Source organism: Parasteatoda tepidariorum, chromosome 10 (assembly GCF_043381705.1).
Source record: "Parasteatoda tepidariorum isolate YZ-2023 chromosome 10, CAS_Ptep_4.0, whole genome shotgun sequence".
Taxonomy (NCBI): domain Eukaryota; kingdom Metazoa; phylum Arthropoda; class Arachnida; order Araneae; family Theridiidae; genus Parasteatoda; species Parasteatoda tepidariorum.
This window is the reverse complement of record NC_092213.1, coordinates 11546570-11572078: the sequence shown is the minus strand read 5'-3', so window position 1 is coordinate 11572078 and position 25509 is coordinate 11546570. Positions and strand designations below refer to the sequence as shown.

Genomic DNA, 25509 nt, shown 5'->3' with positions numbered 1-25509 from the left:
TAATTTCAAACAGCTTTAACTTTGTTGCGATTTGGTAATTCAGGTTGATATTTAAAAATTGGCACAAGCTCTTATATTATTTATCTGATCCTAAAGCAATTACAGACAATGCTGTAAACAATCTTATATGTCATAATTAATTTTCTGTCTAATCTTAAATGGCTGAGAAAAATTTAATCTATTCATTCTTTAGAAATTTTTATTCATTTTTTGCTTATTTGTTTTATTTGTTTGTTTATTGTTTGCTGTGAGAGTTTTTTTTTTAAAGCTTGTATTAGTCAGTTGAAAAATTTATTAGTTTAAAATTTGCATGAGAATTTTTTACCTAGACTTTTATTGAGCACTGTATTAGGCATGGTTTTGTGTATTACATTTCACAATTTCTGTTGCACTTACCCATTTTTTAACTTCAGTGCATTTATTAAATTTAAAAATAACTTACCTTAAAATAAATTTAGAAATTCCAAAATTAGAAGCAATTTTTAAATAATCTGTGTGCACAAATACTTCAATTCCATAGTGTTTGTACCTTATATATAGTGATAGATTGTTGGGGCGTTGTAGTCTGTTTAAATTAGATTGTGTCTAGCTTTAAATTTATTTGTTGTATCTTTTAGGCGACTACCACATACATGTCTAAAAATTTTCTCAAAGAGGATGAAAAAATTGTAAAAGATTTTTTCAAAAAACAGGTAATACACTTATTTTTTCAATATACAATTATTATAAAACATTAACTAAAAATATTTATAACTGTTTAATTAAAAAATTAGCGGAATGTTGATATACTGAACTATACATCAACGTTCTACTACTTTTTTAAAGGTTTGAAAGAGTGATAGTTTGTAGTAGTAAATAGACATTTAGATTGCAGTAGCAAATAGGCATTTAGCACTTGCATGAATATTATTAAAAATTAAGAATAAATTATTAAAGCAGTTAAATAAGAGAACAAAATATTTCTTTCATTGAACCAAAAAAAAACTTTTTTTTTCTTCATATTAAAATTTTTTCTATCTAAAAATAACAGATTGTGGGGGGTGAGTAGTTATCGAACATGTCAACCTTTATTTATGAAAAGGTACCTCACCATAGAATTGAGTTTATATGTTTTATATACTGGTGAATTGGGATTATATTTTTGTAGTGGTAGATACACTACACAGATATATTATTTTAATCCTTTTGGATTTTCATATTGTACCATAATTATTGACGCTTGATTTTTCTATTAACACTGTTCTTGATGCCTTCCACATTTTAATTCACAACAAAGGTAATTGTTTTTACTATTAGATGCTTGAAGGAACTCTCTTAAAACGTAAAAATTCTTAATAATTATTAGTTTTAAAATGAAAAATTGTTAAAGAATTAAAAATGTCTTAACAGCATTTTTGAGATCGATTGAAATTTTTTTTTTGACTGGTAATTGGTTATTTTGGCGGAATGCAACTGTTTTAAGGCAAGTCTTAATTTATTAACTGTTTTTCTGTCACTATTTTCAACTATTTTTTGATATTGTTCAAAGCAGAGAGAGTTTTTGTGAATGTTCTTTTATGAACTAGTTTTTAATCAAAACTAATTGCTAAGGCTTTTTAATGTTACTGGATTGTGTTTATTCACTCATTTTAGTTTTGTATTGGACTCAGTTTGATTCTATATTCATTGAACTTTCACTTGAACAAATGTATTTTATTTAATTTTTACTTAGTTTTAGTTATAAAAAGTTTTTTTTTTACCAATACTTAGTTAAAAATTATTGAATGAATATTGTTGTAAAATTGTTTAATGATGCAAAATATTTATTTTACAATAGGATTTTAATTGATGCATTTGTTTTGAAATTAAAACAATTACTTATTAATTTAAATATGACATAATCATGGTTAGATTATCCGCACAATTTCAAAAATTTATTTTGAAAAAAAAAATTTTACATTAAAACTTAACAAATTTCAACTGATTTATACAATTTTTTTTCACATTAGGGCATGGACGCCTACAACTCTAGATTGTTTAAAATTGTTGATGAATCTGGCACTATAACTTATGAAATACGCCTTGCATCTGTGCTGAGTACAGGTAAAATGTTTTTAATTTTTACGGTAAATTCTCGGAAGCATTTGACTCACGTATGATTTGGCTTAAACAATAATTTACAAATAGTGTTACAATGGAAATAAGAGGAAAACATGTGGAGTGTTTTCAAACAAATTCAAAAGAGGTATCACTTGTAACAACAATCTCATCTTCCAACAACAATCTCATCTTCCAAGCCTTTGAGAATTTAAGGCCTCGAAAATTATGTTGTCTAATGTGTTCAGTTTATGTAAAAATTCTCATCAGACATGTAAATGTTTTATCATAAATAGCATAAAGTGCCATTTGAGTGACTTAAAAATAGGATAGTAATAAAACTTTTAATAATAACACTAGAAATAATTCTCTACATTTACATACACCATCTGTATTAGCATAATACATATCTATAGCAAGAATTCTATAGATTAAAATGCTCGTGAGGCACATGAAAAGTTTCACATTTTTTGAACTATGGTCAATGTAGAAATTTCCGATTAATTCAAAAGTTTTTTTTATACAGTTTTGGTGACAATTAAGATTTCTAGAGCAGTGTCTCAGAGAATTCAGTTTTCGTCTCCCAAGGAGGTGCCCCAGGTGCAAATTGCAGTGGCGGTTGGTTGATATGAATTTCTGCTTAGGTCTCACATTGATTATAGTGCTGGCGTAAAATATCCTCAGTGGTAGACAGATTATGGGGTTAGAATCCCCTTGCTGTCTTGATAACAATGTGAGTCTTTTGTGTTTTTTTCTCTCCATGTAATGCAAATGCAGCTTAGTTCCATCAAAAAGTTCTGCACAAAGTCTAATTTATTCTAATGCTTGATTCAGGAGTTCCCTTGTATTCTGGGTTGGGTTCAAAATTACAAGGCTATTGAGTTGAACATTGATAGTTGTAAACTCAGAATTGGACCAGGCCGTTTTAATATAAAATAAAATATTTTCTAGGAGGATCTAGTCTTTCACATTAAATTAGAAAAGAGTCCACAGTATTAAACTTTGTACACCTTTCTTAATCATTAATTTTCGATTTTGTTAAAACAATTGCTTTTCATTTTATGCGCTAATTTAATTGTTTATGTATGTACTATAATGAATGATGATGTAATGAATTTTATAAGTAATCTAAAATTATTTTCCAGAGGATGATGAAGAGAAAAATGTAGTAAAGTCAGTTGCTCTCAATGGTCACAAATTTCTAATTACCCGTGGAGATTACAGTAAACTTTTGAGTTTAGTGAATAAGAACTTAGAGTGTGCTAAGGTATTAATTTTGTACACTATTACTATGTATAAAATTATATTTATTAGATTATTTGTAAGATTTTTTAATTTTGTTTATATTTCTTCCCATAGAAATTTGCCAGTAATGAACTGGAGGTTAAGATGATTGAAAAATATATATATAGTTTCCAGACTGGCTCTTTGAATGCCCATAAAGATGGCTCAAGGTTTTGGATAAAAAATAAAGGCCCTATTGTAGAAAGGTATTAAAATCTTTTTTAGATACTTTTGGAAATTTCAATATTGATTTCAGAGATTATTATTGATTTCTGTTATAGGAAAATTCAGAGAATTAAAAATATTTGAACTGTGGGGAAAACTCTAATGTGGGGAATATCTTTTTTTAGTTTATTATGCAAATTGAGAAATTTGAGGAAAAAAGTGAAAGTTGTTTTTTAAAATTACAAAAAAAGAATAAAACCAACTATTAAAGGTGATTTTTGACAAATATGGAATTTAAATAACGGCAGCCCAGATAGTGACAGCTTTGGGATTTGTAGTATACAGGGAAGAGATTTTTAACGCTTTTTAACTCTTTTCACTTTGACCTCTCGAATTTAAGTCTTTTTTATTGAAAACTACGATTTTCTAAAAACTTCATTTTTAAAATAAATATTCTGCTTTTTCAGAAAATTCAGCTGTTGAAATAAAATACAGTGGAAAGTCGTGTATCCGGAATCGGCGGGACTTTCTGAAGTCCGTTTATTTGATTTTACCGTATAATTTACCTCCAAGGTAAACAAAGCTTAAAATGATCTGAATCTAAGAAGCAGAAAATAAATAAACATTATTTTTCGGGCAATAATGTTTTAGTATTAGAATGATATCTAATCAATCATAAACAAAATATTAGGAAAAAAAATAATTATTGCTATTCTAAAAATAAATATAGAAAACGAAAAAAATTCACAGTTATGAAAACATTAATTGCTCTCTCCGCCATTTTGAACTAGAACGATTCAAGCAAGAAGGAAAAATTCCTGTCATTCAATAAGGTGGGTAGGTGGAGAAGAAAAATTCATTTCCTCCTTACTTGTCATTCAAGTTGAGGGCGGGGTAGTGACAAATTCTTATTTTCTCTCCCATCATTGGCTATCAATCAAGCATAAAGGCGTGGCATGCTGATTGGGTTCTCTTTATTCTTTCTTGTGTGACTAAAGGGAATTCCCCATCCACTTTAACATTTGTTGTGTTTACCCTTTTTCACAGTACTTCTTCTTCCCCTGACACTCAAATAAAAAGGTTCCAGGAAGTGCCTCTTTTACTAGCCAGCTGCATAGGAAAGAAGGGGGAGGGAGGGGACTCAGTTGTGCTCTTTTGAAAACAAATCCCCCCCTTTCCTGCATTCCAGAGGAGGAACGTCATGGTCTTAGTAGATCTTCTGTTTCTTTTCTGTTGATTTATGGGTTCAATGCATAGATCTCTAGAAGCTGAGAAGGGGAAAAACCTGTCTAAAGACTTCTTTTTTTTTAAAGGAGAGGGGAAGATGAAGAAATGTTTGTTTATTTTGATTGTTAAAAAGTGTCCGGGAAATCGACCCTTCCGGAAAAGGGACGTCCGGATATGGGACGTTACACTGTAATTATATTTATTACTGATTTTAAAAATAAACAGAAAATTCGTACTAAATAGCTGCCAACTATTCCGCATTTTTATTTATTTTAACTATTTTCTCTGCTTTTACATTCAGAAAATAACTTTTCCGCATTTTTACCCAAGCCCCCAGACGGCTCGTATTTCCGTAATTCAGATGTCGCTGCTTCAAACAAGCCTTTCAGAAGTCCCTAGCCTGGAATCTGCTAATATTTCAATTCTATTCACACAATTTGATTATTGTGCATTGCGATTTGTATTTAAGAGCTTTAAAAATCCAACATCATGACTTATATGTACGCGTTTTTAAAAACCGATATTTAGCAATTCGTATTCACACTAGTTTAAAATCCAATGTCGTGATTTGTTCGTGCGATTAGAATATCAAATATCAATTTTCATATTTATGCATGATTAAAAAATTCACATTCACAGGATCTAAAAATTATGCATCATGATTCGTATTTACAGATCTATAAATTACGCATTGTGATTTGTATTTACCTGATCTAAAAATTATGAATCTTGATTTGTATTTTCGCGATTTAAAAATTCCATATCGCAGTTTGTATTTTATATACGAATATCGTGATTCATATTCATGAGATTTTAAAATCCAAGATCACTATTTGTATTCACGTAATACCGTGTTTCTTTTGAGAAGTAAATTTTTCCTTGAATTAGTTACTATAAAGGTGACTGTTTCTCTATCGACGACTATTAATATATATAGGCATTACAACATCAGTGAAACTGGAAAAGAATGTATTCAAAACTTACATTCTGTTCATGCAAAGAAGAATGTCACACAGAAGAATGTGAACGAAAGAAAAAAGTAGGATTTGTCAAATGATGTTTGAGGATGGGCTAACGACTAAATTAATCACCAATCTGTTTATGTCAGTTTTGCTATTACTACAAGAATATATAAAAATTTTGCACACTGGAGCAACCCTCATTCACAAGCTGCATTGCGAACAATTTGACCTTGTTATGGGATTTTTTGCTTGTTTTGCGAAACATGAAGCATTTACAGCAATTGAAAATTGAGCAAAAATTAAAAAAAAATGTAGCAAACAGAAGCAAAGTAATTTTTTTTTTGTAAAAGGAGTTACTTAACTCAACACCAATATCCAAAATTTAAAAAATGTTGCTGTTATTTATGCTATAAAATGCAAAATTCTTATCAGATGAAAAAATTAAAAGAAAAATGTAACAAACAGAAGCAAAGTGATTTTTTTGTAAAAGGAGTTATTTAACTCAACACCAATATCCAAAATTCAAAAAATGTTGCTGTTATTTATGCTATAAAATGCAAAATTCTTATCAGATGAAAAAAAATTATTTAAATAGTTGCTGATTATCATGTACTTTTTCAAACTAAAATATAAATTTTTTGTATGTTAAGGAGTTACTATATGTTTCGACTTCACACTCTTTGATGTTTCACAGGGATATAATATGGATTAGATTATAATTATAATATGATAGACAGCTAGATTAGATTATAATATGAATATAGTGATTCCAATTGTGAAAGTTTATTTTCTTTTCTAAATAATTAAAGAAGTCATGTTACTGGTATATTTGCTATAACAGGGCTGATTGTGCTCCGGAAAAAATTCGGATTTCCGGACTTTTCGCTTACAGTGATCCAGAAGTTTCCGGAGATCAAAGGCCTAGACCAGTGTTTCCCAAACTTATGACTTTTGTGTACCCTTTCTAAATTTTTCGTANAAACCTTGTTTAAATTTTTTTCTAATTTTTCAATTTAAACTTTTTTTTTTAACTCAAGAAATTTTCCGGAATTTTGACTTGGGCTCACAATCACCCCTGTGTAACACAGTATTTATTAAAAGAAAGGAAATGTTAATGTACGCTCTCAGTAGTTTTAATTTGCTAAACCAGGCAGTTTCTCAAGTAATAATTGTCTTTATGTGAACTGAAGAAAAATATAATTTCTTGCTTTGTTATTCAATTGGTAATTTTACTTTTTACTAAATGTTAAGTATCGATGTAATCATTCATCTATAAATAAATTAGTACACAATTTTAAGTCAACACATAGTTATTTATGTTCTTAAATTGGCTGGAATTCATTATTAAATGATTGCACGTGCTTAAAATTTGCTCGCGTGGAAATTCCAGCTTTTTTGCCTTTTGGCCAATCTTATCCCTGTTTTTAATCAACTTATGATGTAGTGATTTTACTTACCGGATACAGGACAAACTATGTGCGTTGAAACGGCAAAAAAATAAACGGATCACCCTCGATAGCTTTTGATTTAATGATCAAATTTTCAGGTTCTAGGATTTAATGGTTTGATGGATTGACTTCAAATATGCTAATTTGAGCTCACACTGCCTCGGAATTGTTTTTGGTTGGTTTTCGGGCTAACAAGGCTAGATAGAATTTGATACCAGTTTGTTACAAATTAAGGTTGCTGAAATTGTATTCAAAATTATATTAAAATACTATAGTTTTTCTAATTTTTTGTGGTTTTAAAATAGTGTTTGAACTCGTGTTCAAATTTGTCTTGATTTGTGTCTTAAATGTTCAATTAAATAGTTAATTAATAAATTAATTGTTAATTATGTACTTTTATAGTTATATTGGATTCATTGAAAGTTATAGAGATCCATCTGGTATTAGAGGAGAATTTGAAGGTACATATTAAATTTATTTGCACAATAATTGTAAAATTAGCACACACATTTTCATTTTTGTTAATTATTTTAAAAATGAAATGTAAATTTTTTGTTAAACTCAAAATGAAAATTTCTTGTATACTAGGTTTTGTCGCTATGGTTGATAAGCCTCTGAGTAAGAAATTTTCCACCCTTGTTGCTGCAGCTGAAGAATTCATTCATCTTTTGCCTTGGCCAAGTACTTTTGAGAAAGACACATTTTTGAAACCTGATTTTACATCTTTAGAAGTTTTAACTTATTCTGGCAGTAATATCCCTTATGGAATATGCATTCCCAACTGTAAGTTTAAGAATTAAATTTTAATTGTATTTTATTTTATTTCTATCAATTATTTTGCTACCCTTTAAAAATTGTGGATTCTTGAGACTCAGAACTTATATACTTCTGGGTCACATTCATAATTCTATTTATTGATGGACAAAACAAGGAATTTCAAAGCAACAAAAGTTATACTTGAATAATCAAGGCATTTAATTAGGGTTAATCAAAAACCTTTCCTACAAATAAAGTAATAATAGTGAACTAATTATCTCAAAGAATGTGATGGTGTGTTTTTAGTAGGTTGGGAAATTGATCAGTCCCACAATAGTAAGACCTATTAATATTTAAGTATATTGTCCAGAAGATATAAAAACCTTCTTTCCAAGGTCAATCTCTTTCTTCTCTATGTAACGCTTTCGTTTTTGGTCCTCCGGCACTTATTTTAATAAAATTTTATTATTTCTTCATGTTCCTGAATCTTTTTTAATCAGCACCGACCACACTACGAATTTACAACGTTGATGCTTTTAAAGTGTTACAAATATATATATATACGCACACACACCATTTTTCAAGTTTCTTTATCATATATATGCCAAGATAGACAGAAGCCCACTTCAAATTGATTATTATTGATTCATCTATCCGAACTCTTTGAATTTCATCAAACCATTTGTGTGATGGTTAAAAGCATTTTACAAAAATAAATTGGAAACAAAATCCTGGGTTATTTTTATGAACTAAAACTAAAGATCTCTTTACATAAGGCAAATTGTAAGTCTCTTTCATATTTTAGTATTGTATTGCATATTGTCTTTATATGTCATTGTATTTAAAAGTGTTCTTTTTTTTATACAGTCAGTATTTGTTAAAATGGTCACTAAAGCCACCTTTTTGTTAGAAAAATTGGCTGCTACTTCTGTAGAAACATTTTTATTTTCAATGTAGTATAATGGTGAAGATCCAATCTGGTTTAGAACATTTAGATTTCTGTAATCTTGCATGCAATGTTGTAGTGCTAAGATATTTTTTTCCAATTGTAAGTTACTAAACATTTTTAACATATTATTCTACTGCTCCATAGCTTTTATGCAGTTTGCATTTTTATTATAAATGCAGTATAATGTTGAAAATTCTATCAGGTTTGGAAGTCTAAGGTTTCTGATATGTTACCTAACCCATTCTGGATTTTAGATATCATACTTAGTGCAAAAATACTTAAAATGCATTGGTGTTGTGCAAAAATATTTTTTCCTGGAACACAGTTTTCCGGAAATGGGTGAGATGTAGATGTAGCTTCTGCTGATGTAGAGGATTCTATTTTTTTCAACGCATCTAAAAAATTTTATAAATTCTTTTGCAGATGAAGAAATACGCCAGACAGAAGGCTTCAAGAATGTTTCCTTAAATAATACAATTAATGTAAAGACAACTGAAAAGCCGAATTTTCTGAGCCCAAATGATCAAGTAATTACTTCTCTTGCTTCTTTATTATTATTATTTTTAAAGTTTTTGCCATGAAAAATATTTTCAGAGTTTATCATTGTCCTAATATTTCTACAACTTTTTAAACTCTCTATCATTAATCAGATGCCACAATAACACAGAAAGTATTTGAATTTAAAAATTATTTTAAGCATAACATAATTGATGAAGAAAATCAAAAATCAAGGAAGTTTGCCTGCATATGTGAACTGGGTGTATGAGTTTTAGAACAGAATGACAGAAGAAATGGGTGATTATGAGAGTGGAGTCAGGGATGAAAGACTTTTGCGAAAAAGCGGAAATCCGCTTTTTTCTCCCAATTTTTAAAATTTCCGACCATGCTCCAAAATGGAAAATTTTTGGGGAGTCCAATTAGAGAAACCCAAGCCGCTCGAACGATAGTCGGACTTGGAATGAATTTTTTCCCCCTGTTTGGCTGATTTTTTAGAATTTTAAATATTAAGAACTGCGGTGGAATCTTGTAAAATCGCGATTCTTAGGCAGACGATTTTAGTATCAATCATCGATTTTCGTATTTAACTGATTTAAAAGTTACGTGTTGCGATTTTTTACTCGATTTAAAAATCGTACTAGCAATTCCCATTCACTCATTTTAAAAATCCAATATCGCGATTTGTGTTTAAGCGTTTTTTAAACCCAATATCGTGATTTGTGTTTAAGCGTTTTTTAAACCCAATATCGCGATTTGTATTCCTCGAGTTAAAAATCCAACGTCGCGATTCATATTCACGCATTTTTAAATCCAATATTGCGATTCGTTATCATGTAGTTGTAATATCAGATATTGTTTTTCGTATTTGTATGCTATTTAAAAATTACTCATTGCAATTCGTAATGAGGTGATCTAAAAATTATGCATCGTGATTCTTATTTACGCGATTTAAAAAGTCAACATCGCAATTTCTATTTTCGTGTTTTTAAAATCCAACAAGGCGATTCATATTCAGGCGATTTTAAAATCCAACCACACGATACATATTCACGCTATTTTAAAATCCAATATCGCGCTTCATATTCACGCGATTCTTGAAAGAAGTAGAAGTAAATTTTCTCTTGAATTAGTTACTGTAAAGATGTGATATTTTTTCATTAGTAAGTAATCCCCCCTTCCTCCCTGTGACCTGCGTTGTAAAAGTTCAGTTTTTTTTTATTTTTGTCCACTTTCATGCCTGGAGTGGAGTTGGAACATGCAATTAAAAAATTTTGCCAGATTCTGTACATTAATTCCAATTCTGTACAGTAAATATGCTCAATAGCGAATTTCTGCTCTGTGTAAAAAATTATAATTGGCATCACCTTTTAATGGATTTATCTGGATTATTATTAATTTGTTATCTTGTTTAATTGAGTTGTGTTCAATCATTAAATCCAATTCTTACAGTTAATATTGATTTGTTTCAGATATTTAGTGTTTAAAATAAGTTTATGTTAATTTAATCAATATAATTCAAAATTATGTATAATACAAAGTTTCATATTTCAACAATTGCCTTTACTTCTTTTTTTAGGATCTATTGTTGCAGCTAAAGAATTCTGCATTTACAGTTATTGTAGCTCTTCATGAACTCTTAGGACACGGAAGTGGGAAAGTATTTCATCGAAACAAAGATGGCAGCTTTAATTTTGATGTCGATCAAGTCATTAATTTTGAAACTAATCAAAAGGTAGCACAATTGATAATTTTGTAGTAAAATTTTTTGTTCTGTAGCTAATTCACTTGCTTACTAAAGTTATTACAAGATAGCTTATTTAAGGAGCTGTTTATTTGACAAGGTGAAAAGATAATTCTTTCTGAAATCAATATTGCAAATGTTAGTTATACCTGCAATGTTAGTGAAGTTAGTTGTTTAACTTCAACTATACAAATTAATTGCAACCAAACGTTTTTATAGAAATACTGGGTAATAAATTACTCAGTTTAATGGAAATATTTGGATTACAGAGTTAATAGCATTTTCTATTCTTCTGTTAACCCTGTAATATCTGTTAATAGTTTTTTGATAATAGTGCTATTGATAGAATTTATTGATGATCGAATTTATAACACAGTGAAAAATGCTAAGTAAGTAAAATTGAAAAGTTATAGAATTTATAAAAACATTTTGTAAGCACAAAATAATATTGAAACAACCCATTTTGACGTCTGGAAATCTCTTCTAAGCTGAGAGAGATTGAGATTTCCTCATATTTGGTGACATGGGGAGATATGAACATTGCTTACGTGGGATATCAAAATTTCTTTATTTTTAAAGAGCAAAATAAAAAATGTTACAAAAAAATTTCACATGTAAAAATTTTACATGTGGAATAAAAGTTGAATTTAGGGGAAAAAGAATTTCATTTCAGAGTTTTAGAGGTCAAGATCACAAAAGATTCCTAAAGAATATTCTACTCGAAATTTTATAAGATTATTTAAATCTTTAACTTTGTTTAATGCACAGTTGTATCTTTTTAGTTGAATCTAGTCCTAAAACTGTATAACTATAGTTGAAGTCAAAGTTGAAGCAAAAACCAATGGGGTGTTGCTATTTTCTTATGTATGCATGGGAGGGAGGTGTAGTCCAAAATTATCAAAAATATGCTCACGTAATATTTGAATGGTCCCCATATTTGAACCAAAAACTATTCAATATTTATAATTTTAAATATTAATCTTTCATAGATTACAAAATGGTATGAAGATGGAGAAAACTTTGAATCTGTGTTTGGAGGCTTCCACTCTAGCTATGAAGAATGTAGAGCTGATAGTGTTGCATTGTATCTCTGCATGGTTCCTGAAATTTTAAAGTATATATTTTATTTCTAAATGTAAAATTCTAAATAGTTTTAAAATATTTTTATAACTATTAGTAGTTTTATAAGAAAGTTAAAATCATTTTTGTTAAATGCTTATAAAATTTTATACCAAATTCTGCATGAAAGAAAAATTAATACAGTGAACCTCAACGAAAGACCACCTCTATGTAACAGCCTCCTCTATTTATGACTGCTTTTGGGGGGAACAAAATTTTTTCTATATACTTTGTGTTGAAGAAAACCTTCAAGAGGGACCATCAAAATTGAAAAACTTTAACATACTTTTAGAACATATTTTATTGTAATGTGTTTCAATCTTTTCGCTAAGAATAAAATATTTTTACCAAAATTTATAGAGCAAATGAGACTGATGAAATGAAAAATATCCATGTTTAATTATTATAGGACCTTGGGCAAATTTAATGTTGGTGTTAACAGCTTTGGGCGATTTCTCCCTGCAAATGAGTAAGTCCAGTGGGATTCCACGAAAATATGAAATAAAAAAGTATTTTATTAAAATAACGCTTGAACTTTCTATTTATGTAAAGAAGGAAAATAAATCAAAATTGATTTTCCTCCTTATTTTGGAAACTAAATTTTCTATTTTAAATCATTTTTTTTTTATTCATGTGAAGTGAGTCTTGAGAATGTGCACCTGTTTTTAAACGCTCAAAATACAATTACTTACGATTACTTTCATAAATTTTTAAAGCAAATGGTGTTCTTTTATTATCAAGAATATCTTTCTGCTACAGTTTTTTGAATTATTAATTTAAAGTATTCTTGAATTTGCACCAGTTTAGTTTGCCTCTTCTCTGAAAACAAAGAAAGCTAAAGTAATCTTTTTTTCTTAGTGAGTCTTCCTAATGTATCAGTTATTTACAATTAAAATTTCTTTTTAAAATCTTGTTCCATTAATTTTTTTAAGTCGTATAGTGCAGTAATGCATTTGAAATTTTCTAATTGCTTGACAACAAATTCTCAGACTATGAGGTAGTGTCATTACTATGTGTTCTAAAATTTTTTTTTAAATGACTGGAGACTAGTTTCAAATAATTCCACTTTAATTACCTTCAGGTTAAAGTTGTACTAGCTTTAATTAAAATAAAATATTATTAATGCTTTAACATTTTATTTCTATTTTAGAATTTTCAATTATGAAGGTCCTGAAGCAGATGATATTACTTACACAATTTGGTTGATGATGGCATGGATGGGTTTAGAAGGTCTTCAAACATATGATCCTCCATCTAAAACATGGCTACAGGTGAAAATAATATTAATTTTGATTTATAAATATTGTTTATGTTTAAATTTATTATAATATATATGTTATAGTTATAATAAAATTTTGAAATTCATAATAAATACTATACATTATTGAATGTAAGCAGAGAATTTTTGGAAAATTTTCGAAGGTTAAAGTGGGAGGTTATCTTACAATCTCATTCTTTAACTTTTGAAAAATCTATGCTGACACTTAGAAAGAAAAAAACTCTGCTAAATTTTGCAAAATGTAAAATGAAAGTTAACAATCAAATGTCTAAAATTATTATCAAAACTTAAGTGTCTTAAAAATAACAATTGAAAGAGGACAATAGGAAAGAAATACAGTAGAGAACCATTTATCCGGTATGCAGATAACCGGGAAACCAGAAAACCGGGAAAAATTTTGGCATGCTGATTTCGTTTTCTGTTTAATTTACGAGGGGGTGGGGAAAATGTATTGCATGCATATCAGTGAACAGAAGATGAAAGAGAAAAATATATTTATCTATTTGACATCGATTAATAAAAATAAAATCTTTTTCTTCTGAATAAATTCAAGTGCGGTATCATTTGCAAGTTTTTATTGATGTGGAATCACATTTGCTGTAATTAAATATCGTGTTTTTATCAACAAAAAAAAAATAATAAAAGGAGAATTGTTTTTTAATTTAAACATGGGATTATTTTATGAAGCAGATTGCAGTTTTGTTTTTCTGATTCCACTACGTTTGATTTTTTTTTCTTTTCTCGATAAATTTCGCACTCAATAAATTAATTCTTTTTATTCATAAATATCATAATATTCATAAATGAATATTATGATATGCAAGTTCATAATATTCATATTCATATATATTGTTATTAGGTTTTTTTTTAAAAATTCCGTTGATCTAGCCTTGTTCCGGGTTTCAATATTTATGCTAGTGCCTTTTTTAACTATCGTTTCGGTTCGATAATTTCCAAGTGTTTTTATTTAGATTAATAAGTTTTCCTTTTATTTTATCGTTTCCCCCGTATAATTAGGTATGAAATATATTGCGTTATTTAATCATTGGTTTTGTTTATATTATTTAATTTAGGAATTGTAATTATTTTTAAAAAATAAATATGAGAATTTTGTATTTTTTAAACTTGATTTTCTTGTCTAAACTTGCAAATTTTTTTATTCTTTTAAATGTTATATTTCTACCATTTTTTTTTCTTTTTAAAGTTAGGAGTACCTTTCTTTTTTCTCTTACTTTATGCATTACACTTTTTCCTTGTACTCCGGGTTCGATAAAACATCGATTAACGACACTTTTTGGTCGATCCAGAAAACCGGGAAATTCAGACATCCGGGATAGCGATGGTCCCGAGAATCCCGGATAATTGGTTCTCTACTGTATTATTTTTTTTATAACTCATTTTATTTTCATAGAAGAGCAAAAGATAAGAAAAGCAAATAAACTGAAAGAGTTGAAAGTGCTAATATCAGAATGCAGATAGCTTCTGTTGTTAGCACCTGATTTACTGTGACTTTTTGCCAGGTTCAACAACTGATGTTGTCAATCCAGTTTGGTAAATTAAAAGACTTGAGAAGAAGAGAGGGGTGAACAAAAGTAAAAAAGGAAGAATTAGTGAGACTTTCCTTAAATTATTCTTTCTAAACAAAAGTAAGCAAATTAAGTCGAAAAAAGAAGTTGAAAATTATTCAGATAAAAAATAGCATGTCTCTTTTCTGTATGGCTTTTGAATTTTGGGTATACTTTCAAAGAAAAAAAAATGTGCCCTCAGTTAATGCACAGATGGTTTTAATTTCAGAAATATTCAGCGAAATATGTGTTTATATTCTGAGTGCTGTTTTTAGATTTCGACTATCTTTAAAATGTATATATTTCATTTTAAACAAAATATTTCATTCAAGTCTTATTTTTTAATAAAATTTTTTTTATATCGTGATGTAATGATTCAGAAAAAAAGAATGGCTGTCAAAGAAGTTATTTAAATCATTTAATTCTGATTTATGGGTTTTTATACTACTCACAGAGTTTTTATCAAAATGTGGGCGGGGAGTTTAACATGTTTTTTGTCAGCTGAGTGCAAGTGGTTATAACTATATCTTTCATTGAAAAATGATAATCTATAATGATAAAGTCAAATTTAAATTTTCTTATTTAAGCAACTATTTTAATTTTTAAATTTTGCAATAAGGCTGTTTTAATAAACAATATATTGTCATAAGAAAACATATTTTCTGTAAAAATAGTTGGATGATAATATGCATCTAGCTACCATTTAGTCAGCTTTATTGACATAATCTGTAAGAAAGATTTTCACCACGTTATCTGAATTTTAGTTTTTTTAATATTTCTATAGTCTCTTTTGCTCGGATTTATTTGTGATTTATAACTGTCATTGAACAGCCAACCCAGTTTTTTGGGTTGACAATTACTAATGCTTAACGCCTTGTAATTTTGAACTCAATCCAGAAGATAAGGGAACTCCTGGATTAAGTATTGGGAGAAATTCATCTTCCTGGAGGACTTTTTGATGGAACTAATCCAAATTTGTTTTACATGGAAGAGAAAACCTCCAACGGTTAGCCTAACGGCAAGGGGACTCTAACCCATGATCCGTCTACCACTGAGGATATTTTACATTAGCAATGTGGTCAGTGCAAGCTGGATGCGGAATTCGTATTTACCAGCCATTGTTGGGATTCGAACCCTGTTCTCCTCATTGGAAGGCGAACCCTCTATCCCCTGAACCACTCTTGTTTTTTAAGATTATCTGGATTTAATATAATTCTAATTAGTCATGCAACGTATTAATGTAGTTTGCTTGTAATTGATATATAAGCGCAATTTTTTTGCTGAATTAGTGATTTTATCGTATTTTCCAAGGTGGTGAATGCTTAACATGGGCCCTGCTAATACTTGGATTCGTAGATCCCCCAATTTGCTCTTTATGTAATTCTAACAACCTGTGCAAAACTCATTTGTATTCTTGTTGTGGACTTGGGGACTTAGCAACAGCTAACATTGTTAAAAATCATTGTACTGAACTGTTGAAAAAAAGATAGATTAACTTATATTTCTAAATCTCAATTAATATTAATTCCCCTTCAGAATTTATGTTTAAGAAAAAATAGTTATTAATATTTTCTAAAAAAATTAAGGTCTTACCATTTACTTTTAAATATAATTTAATATTTTATCTCAAACGTTTTCAGGCTCATCGTCAAGCACGTTACGTAATGCTGCAAGTCATGCTTGAAGCCGGTGAGGATTTTGTGAAGATAGAGAAAGTGAAAGGGTCTGATGGAAATCCTGATCTTTTATTAACTTTAGATGCCTCTAAGATCAAAACAGTTGGAAAAGCAGCATTAGGGAATTTCTTGCGGAGATTACAGGTACATTCACCATCCTACAATAATGAAAAATCCACGCGATAAGTAATATTATAAAGCAGCGAATCCCAAATGGTGTTCCCCAAAACCCTAGAGTTCTGTGGGTTTGTCACCTGGGTTCTGATAGTTAGGATTTTTTTTTTCCTTCAAAAAAATTGGAAATGATTTTTGAAACCTGTAATTACCTTTTTAATTACTTGTAAGACCTGTAACCATTCATTTCATATTTCGGTTAATTTTGTGAAATTAAAGCAAAGTATTACTTAGAAATTATTATTATTTTTTTAAAAAAGCAACAATAGTTGCAATAATATTTTCCATCAAACTTTTCAATTAAAAAAAAAATTTCAAATAGAAATGTGTTTTTCTGATGACAATTCTTTATAGTTTTCATTGGATGCTTAAAATCAAATTGAGAAATTGACTAGAAGCCACTTCTGACCTGTGAATTAAACTGTCACTTAATTTTAAGATTTATATTGATGAAACAATGAAAAATTCATTAATTTTTTCATATTAATTATTTTCATGATGATTAGCAGTGTTTCTTTGGTTAATATTGCTAATGAACATTATTTACTAACTCTGTGTTTCCGTCTTTCATTTAGGGTTCCATAGCAGGAAACAATTGGGAACTGCTATTAAAGAGGGATAAAAAACATACTTTAGCAGTAGGATTGACTACTTTGTAGTTACCCTACTAATCCTTTTAGCCATATTTTTAACAGAATTTTGGTCATGGAAGGCAAGTTTCTTTCGCAGTAGGAAAGAAGAAAAAAAAGCCATGGAAAAAACTATTTATAAGAAATGTTTCTTACAACCCAAGGAGAAATTGAAAAATTTAAATTTTTAAATACAGTAGGGAATTGATTATCCGGAACGATCGGGACCATCGCTATTCCGGATAACTGATTTTTTTCCGGATTTCTGAATCGCTACAAAAAGTCGTTTTTTTTAATTGTTTAATCCAACTAAAAAAAAAAATATTTGGAAATAATCTTAAAAAGAAGAAAAGACGACGAAGTAATACACTAATGATTATTTCCAAAATGATGGTAAGGTAAACATCTTTCAAAAAANATTCATTAATTTTTTCATATTAATTATTTTCATGATGATTAGCAGTGTTTCTTTGGTTAATATTGCTAATGAACATTATTTACTAACTCTGTGTTTCCGTCTTTCATTTAGGGTTCCATAGCAGGAAACAATTGGGAACTGCTATTAAAGAGGGATAAAAAACATACTTTAGCAGTAGGATTGACTACTTTGTAGTTACCCTACTAATCCTTTTAGCCATATTTTTAACAGAATTTTGGTCATGGAAGGCAAGTTTCTTTCGCAGTAGGAAAGAAGAAAAAAAAGCCATGGAAAAAACTATTTATAAGAAATGTTTCTTACAACCCAAGGAGAAATTGAAAAATTTAAATTTTGAAATACAGTAGAGAACCGATTATCCGGAACGATCGGGACCATCGCTATTCTGGATAACTGATTTTTCCGGATTTCTGAATCGCTACAAAAAGTCGTTTTTTTTATTGTTAAATTCAACTAAAAAAAATATTTGAAAATAATCTTAAAAGAAGAAAAGACGACGAAGTAATACACTAATGATTATTTCCAAAATGATGGTAAGGTAAACATCTTTCAAAAAAGAAAGAAAAATCCTAAAATCTTATGAGGAAGAAAAAAAAATTTAAAAATGGAGGATAATTTATCGAAGTTCGTTCTGGTTTTTTGGTTTTCAGATTTCCGGATAACGGGTTCTGTACTGTACTTTCATTGCAATCTAGGTTAATTGGTAATATTGATGGCCTTACAGTTTCTGCTAAGGATTTATTTATAACTTAAGGATAAAAATTAGTTCGTGTTATTTTAATTTAAACAGGAAAAATTATTTTACTGTGAGAATTATATTTAAAACAAAATTTAATGTCTGATATTATTAAAAAATATGTTGATATTAAGAAAAAGTCATTATGAAAATTTTAATCAGTTAATGACAAAATTAGAGTTATATCTGTTAACACAAATTATTCTATTTTTTAACTTGCATTAAGTTTTTTGAGAACAGAATATGCATCAAACTAAATGTATCGAGTACTATAAGTTTATTTAATTGAAAGAGTGCATATTAATTTAGAAAAATAGTAAAACGAATCACATTTAAAAGTAAATTATTATAATTGGTTGTTATAAAGATTTTAAAATTCTGTGTGAAATTTTAGAATATTTCTAATCAAACTAAATGATCAAGTACTATAAGTATATTTAGTTGAACAAAGAGTACATATTTATTTAGAAAAATAAAACAATAAATTGAATTGAATTTAAAAATAAATTGTAATGGTTGCTGTATAGATATTAAAATTATGTATAAAATTTAAATAAACATGAAATTAGAATATTTTTCTTTAAAAATACTTTCAAAATCTTATAACTTTTTTTTTACAATAATAAATTCTATGTATTTAAATTTAAAATATAAAATATATTTAAATATAATACTTACTGCTGAACACCAATTGTTTTAATCATTTATAGTTACGACCATTTTGCCGAGTTTTTTTACCTTCTCATTTCTAAGTGTCTTAGAAAAAATATGTTTTGTTCTAACAATATTTCAAATTTAGATTTTAATGATGTTGAGTATTGTTCTAATTCATCCCGCAAATGTTCTATAGGGTATAAGTAGGAATTTGGAGTAAGCAGTAAAAATATATGGTTAGTTTTTACCACTCTTTGACAGAGGCTACAATATTTATTGGATCTTTTTTGTTTTGGAAGTACCTCTTGATAATGCTGTGAAAATAGATTCTTTGAATAATTCTACCCATTGACTTACAAAACTATCACACTAAATTATCCTTGGCAGAAATTAATTTGTTGTAATTATAATGTGGTAAATGTATCAAACATTCCTATATTTATTATTTTATTAATTTAGCTGTACAAAGCGACTGCAGACATTGAATCAGCTAGAAAAATGTACGATGGTTATTCCTTAGTGAGTTCAGAAGCTGCTCATCCTTTCTTGGATTACAGAAATATTGTCATGGCAAGAAAGAAACCTAGAATTATGTTCGTACAAGTCAACACATTTGAAGAAGGTTTGAAATTTTTAGCTTCTCTTAACCACTAAAATTAATTTTCTTCCTTTTAACTATGTTCTTTTTAATATTCTAAAGTTGCCCGCAAATCATGTGCCTAAAAGAATGAATAAATAATTGTACAAAAAAATATTCAGTACACTAAGGTTTGCTTATTTGTATCATACAACTCAGTTGTATAAACTCATAGTAGGGGCCAGGATACTTGGTAGAGCACTGAGCCCGTGTCCAAGAATGTTTGAAATATATATATGAATTATATGGGTTTGATCCCTGTAATCGTGACTGATGCACATTAAATCTGTCGAATCACTGAGTCCTCCATGTTCCCATAACAAATCATACCTCTGGCGATACTGATCCAGGAGTTTCCTTGTCTTCTGGATTGGTTTAAAATTACAAGGCTGCGGAGTTGAACATTAGTAGTCGTAAACCCAAAATTAGGTCTGCTCTTCAACAATGGTTATTTTTTTTAAAAAAAGAGCTCATAGTGGAAGTTATTTAATAAACCAATATTATAGTCGTGGAAACATACTAATGAAACTTTCAAAAATATATTTAATTTACTTGTAAGAAAGAATTCCTCTCAATATATGTTTTGTACTACTATTTATTATTTTTGTTGATTCATTTTATGATTTGTAATTTATTGAGTTGCTCTAATATGAGTTAAATTTTTAATGAATTAATTTTCATACATGTGAGGAAAAATATTTAATAAAAATATCCTTGATCTAAAATTTAAAGATTTTTTTTATATATTAATAATTACCTTTAAAATAAATGATGTAAAAAATGTTATATTTAATTCTTTAATTTCTTTTTATAACTCTTCAAATGCACCTCTAGTGATAACCTTGCTCCCTGGTCTTTGAATTGTACCTGTTAACGGGGGTCCTTCTGCCTGTAGTATCTCTGGTGCTTCATACTTGTGCTAAAAATCTATTTTCAATAGACCATGTTCCGTAACTTATTCAGTGGTGCACCCTCTTCTAGAAAATTATTTAAAGGGCCATTCCATGAACCCATTTGCCCTAGACGCATATGCGAATGTTCAGAAACTACATGCAATGACAGTGCTAACACTTCAGAACACCACCTATTTTTCTTCCCAGACTATCAACAGATAAACTCAAGGATCACAGATCAGGGAGAGAGGTAGAATGTGCTTTGACCCCCTCACATTTCATAAACAAAGGGACACATACCCTTCTAATATTACAGTTTTTCACTCAATATTTGTGTAATTTAATTAACAATTAAAGATAATTTTTTGTCTTGCATTCTTAAAAAAAAAAACATGCCTCTATTTCAAGCACATTTTAACAGTTCCTTAGTAAAAACTGCTACCAAATCATCCCCCCCCCGCAGAGGAAATGTACATCCCTATTGCTAAACATTGGGCAGAATTCTTAGTTTAAAATGTTACAGCGAACAAAAAAAAAAAAGCAGTGAAACAGAATGAAAAAAGACATCGTTAAATGAATAATTTACCGGCAAACAATTTCTAATACTAATTGTACTTTAATTCATAAAGTTAATTCAAATCTTAAAATTGCAGGTTCGAATTCTTGACTGCCATTTTGTGTGGTTCAGATAATTCGGATCCGGTTGGTATATATGTAGAGAGAGGGGGGGGGAGGAGGGAGCCCACTTTTAAGATAAATCCGTGGTCACTTGGATTAACCTGATGTTGATGGTCTAATTAACAGGTAAAGACTGTAGCCTTGTAATTTTGAACGTATTCAGAAAAGAAGGAAACTCCCGCATCAGTACCCCCAGAGGCATTGATTTGTTATAGGAACATTTGCGACTCGGCAGATTTAACGTGCATCAGTCACCATTTACTTCACGGGGAGTCTTCGACCGGCGGGGATCAAACCCACGAACTCTTGGACATGGGTAAATTTACAGTACTGAAATTAATGCATAACAATTTAAAATATATGAAAAAAATATTTGAAGTTGAGAATTTTTATATAACAGGCATAAAATTTTTCTTTGACTCTGTAATATTTCCTATTTTTAATTTCTTTAGCATTTTCTGATTTTTTGTTACATTTCTGCTCTTTGTGAAAAATAATCATGCTGCCAAAAATTTTCTATCATACATTTTCTAAAGTGTATAAAATCTATTTAAATCCATGGATTGGTAAAGATTAAAGCCCTGAAAATAGTCTTTTATTAAAAGAATCCTTCATTATTCTGTTTTTGAAAAGTTAGCTATCACTAATTTGTATTATTACTCTATTTAAATTAAATGAATAAACTTAGCCAAACTATGACAAAGTTTTTAATAAGCTAGATATTGTTAGTAATATAATTGAATAGAAATTGCAGTTTCTGTATTATAATGTTTATTAATTTATTTAATTTAAATAATTGTATTTTTTAGATGGTAAAGTTGTATTAAAGAACTATGATTCAACTGTTGAAGGGATGATAAAATCATGGATAGATCGTTTTCCTGATAGTTCTATATGTGATATTTTGGAAGAACTATGGAAGAAAGACAGTGCCTATTTTGTTTAAAACAAATAAAACTTATTTTTGTTACATTAACTTAATAAACACATTTTTTAATATTGTTATTTAGCTTAAGATTTTTTTAATAGCTTCATTTTTAAAATGGAAATCTAGAGCACAAACATCTAAACCACGTGTTATTTACTTGTTCAATTCAATACAGATCAGTAATTCTGCTACACATTTCTCCCAAAATGGGAAAATCTAAAACGACAATATTGTGCTTTATTTTTCCTTGTTAAAGTATTTTACCAAATTCTATTAAAAAAAAAATTAAAAAAAACTTGAATTAGGAAGGAAAAAAAAAAACAGTTTTATGTTGCAAAAATTAAACTAGTAAATTTAAAAGTTTTTTTTTTTATCTTCATTGTTGATAGCTGGAGAAGAAAGTAATTGTTTAATTGATACAAGAATTTCGCTTTTAATTAGTTGTAAAATTATTATTACTCAATCAATTACTTATTGCTTTTTTCCGTAAATATCTTTGAGATTTTCGTTATTTTAAATAGGGATCCACTTCAGAAAAAGGACTGAAAAAATCTAGCAAAATTACAGTTTTTGTCAGGTCTTTCCAATATTCTGTGCTCTTAAATAATTTTAATTATTAAAATATTTATGGGACTGTTATTATGATTCCAATTAACAGTGTTTTATAGATTCTCCTATTTTTCTTTACATGTACTTTAGTGTAAATTTAATGTTAAAAATTCAGCTTTTGTCAGTAACTCCAGCCATTCAAACACACACGTATATGTAACACCAAAACTTTTAATAAAATATTAACCATAACCCTCTACTAAAAATTTTCTAATTTTATCTTTTAGAAATGCTTAGTGAAATGCATATTACCATGTTTTTTCATTAGACCTAGACTCTTGTTATGAAAAAAATATTTATGATAACATTTTACAATAACCACAATACATACACATACAAGGGATACGGCTGCTCAAAAAAGAACATCTTCTTTCAAACAAAAGTCTTTGCTGGATTTCTTTTGCAATGGAAAATAAAGAAAAATGTGGTTAAATCAGTAATTGACTAAAAAATTTAAAAAGCTGAAAATTGGTTAAAAAAATTCAAAATGAAAAAAAAGTTTGAAAGAAATAAATAAAAAATATTTAAAAATTGAAATTTTTTTTTTTAAACAGAGCTATTTTAGATAGTACTGCCAGTTCTAACCCTTGAAAAAGTAAAGAAGAGAAGGTAGTGCATAAATAATAATCATTTAAACTAGATTTCACACAACTTTCCAACTATTCGAACCACGTTCGGTCCCGAGCAGTTCAGATAATCGGCGCTCTGCTGTATTTTAATTTAGTAAATAAAATTTTAAAAAATTCCTTAACTTCACACAATTGTTTTTATACATATAGGTTAAGTTTATTAGAAATTAGCTTATATATTTAATAATTATGGGTGGAATTGTTATTACTATCAAAAATGTAATTTTTCTCCAAGTAACATGAAAGTTAAATGGCAGAAGTTCTAACGTGACAATTCAGTTAACTAATTCCATAATGGAAGCGCAGTTTCATCAGTCATTATCTTTCTACATCTATGCTATATAAATCCTTATAACCGCCTGTTTGGATGCCAGTAAATAAAATAAAAAAACACATAGAAAATACTTTTACATTTATTGATCTTCAAAATTAAAGCCCATGAACCAAAAAATATATCACACAGATAAATACAACAATTATACACAAATCCATAGGTAAAAATCCATTCTTTCCATGAAGGAACAGAAGACACTAACATAATTTTATTAAAATTAAATTTTTTTATAGCTTTTGTTTAAAAAAGTCATATGTAAAAAGCTTTTATAGAACACCTCCGAAATTTATCATTGTGTCTATTTAATCTGTTAAACTTTTTTTTAAAAAAAAATTAATATAAAACACGACTTTTATGCTTTGCAAACTTATTTCAAAGAGTGGTGGAAGAAAATTATCTTTGATGCACAATAGCAAGTACTAAATAACATAACTATGCAGCTAGTACTGTGTCTACATAACGACTAAGTTTTCCTTGATGGCTTGACATTTTTTACATAAATATTTAAGATTGAGAAGAAATTTGATTTAATGAAATAAAATTTTATAAATACACATTTAACTTGAGTATCATTCAGTAATTGGGCATATAATATTCAAGTGATAATCAAATTATAGTCAGAAACAGCTTCAATGTGTCCTTTTAATTGCAATTCTGTCTTTAGTAGACTGGAAATATGGTTATTAGATTTGTGCTCCAACATCATAAAAGCTTAAATTAGCAAAGAAAATTTTATTTTTTGAACTTACCATACATCCCAGTGTATAAGTCAAACCCTATTTTTTATTATGAGTAAATTTCTGACAAGTCAGTTGTACGAGTCGACCACTGAAAATATTTCTGAAAGACTCGTGAATAAATTAAATTAACTTTTCTTAATCTCAATTTTTTAAACGTAATTTAAAGTAGTGTTTCTAAAAAAAAAACTTTATATGTATAGAAAATGCAAAATAAATTGTATATATATTAAAATAATTTTTGAAAGGGATAAATTAATCCATATCTATCTCATTTATAATTTATCAATATTTCACTATCAACGAATGTGCAACTTTATTACTGGTGTACGTCGACCCCAGAATTTTCATAAGATTTAAGGGATTGTGAAGTCGATTTAGATACCGCTGATACATGTTAATATAATGTAAAAAAAAGAAAAGAAAAAGCTCTTAATTAGGGAGACAATAAAAAAATGCAAAACTATTATTGATACCAGTAATGCTTAATTAAATAATGACTGCTGGAAATTTGCACCTAATATAAATACAGTGGTAATAGTTCTTTTTCTTCACCTGAAGAGTATGTTAAAGTTACGCTGCTTAAATAAGATTATCCATATATTGATTAAATTGATTTCATATCTAGGTTAAGATTTTAAAACAGAACATGCTCTCAAACCATGTAATAATTAAATGGCAGAAATCTGC

At 28.5% G+C, this 25509-nt stretch overlaps 1 protein-coding gene across 4 annotated transcripts in view; it reads left to right on the top strand.

The window, feature by feature from the left end:
- LOC107447610 (dipeptidyl peptidase 3) overlaps positions 1 to 22587 on the top strand; it is a 61946-nt gene extending 39359 nt beyond the window's left edge. For 3 of the 4 annotated variants that reach the window (XM_016062560.3, XM_016062557.4, XM_016062559.3), the window contains exons 7-19: positions 618 to 692; positions 1989 to 2082; positions 3222 to 3343; positions 3436 to 3566; positions 7565 to 7623; positions 7751 to 7945; positions 9291 to 9394; positions 10942 to 11097; positions 12096 to 12220; positions 13376 to 13496; positions 16710 to 16889; positions 19834 to 19996; positions 22392 to 22587. In XM_016062560.3, the coding sequence (XP_015918046.2) occupies positions 618 to 692; positions 1989 to 2082; positions 3222 to 3343; positions 3436 to 3566; positions 7565 to 7623; positions 7751 to 7945; positions 9291 to 9394; positions 10942 to 11097; positions 12096 to 12220; positions 13376 to 13496; positions 16710 to 16889; positions 19834 to 19996; positions 22392 to 22528 (1662 nt within the window). In that variant the 3' untranslated portion in view covers positions 22529 to 22587. The remainder of the gene's footprint in view (positions 1 to 617; positions 693 to 1988; positions 2083 to 3221; positions 3344 to 3435; positions 3567 to 7564; positions 7624 to 7750; positions 7946 to 9290; positions 9395 to 10941; positions 11098 to 12095; positions 12221 to 13375; positions 13497 to 16709; positions 16890 to 19833; positions 19997 to 22391) is intronic. The other variant, XM_071186070.1, reaches the window with a different exon arrangement.
- The last annotated feature ends 2922 nt before the right edge of the window (positions 22588 to 25509 follow it).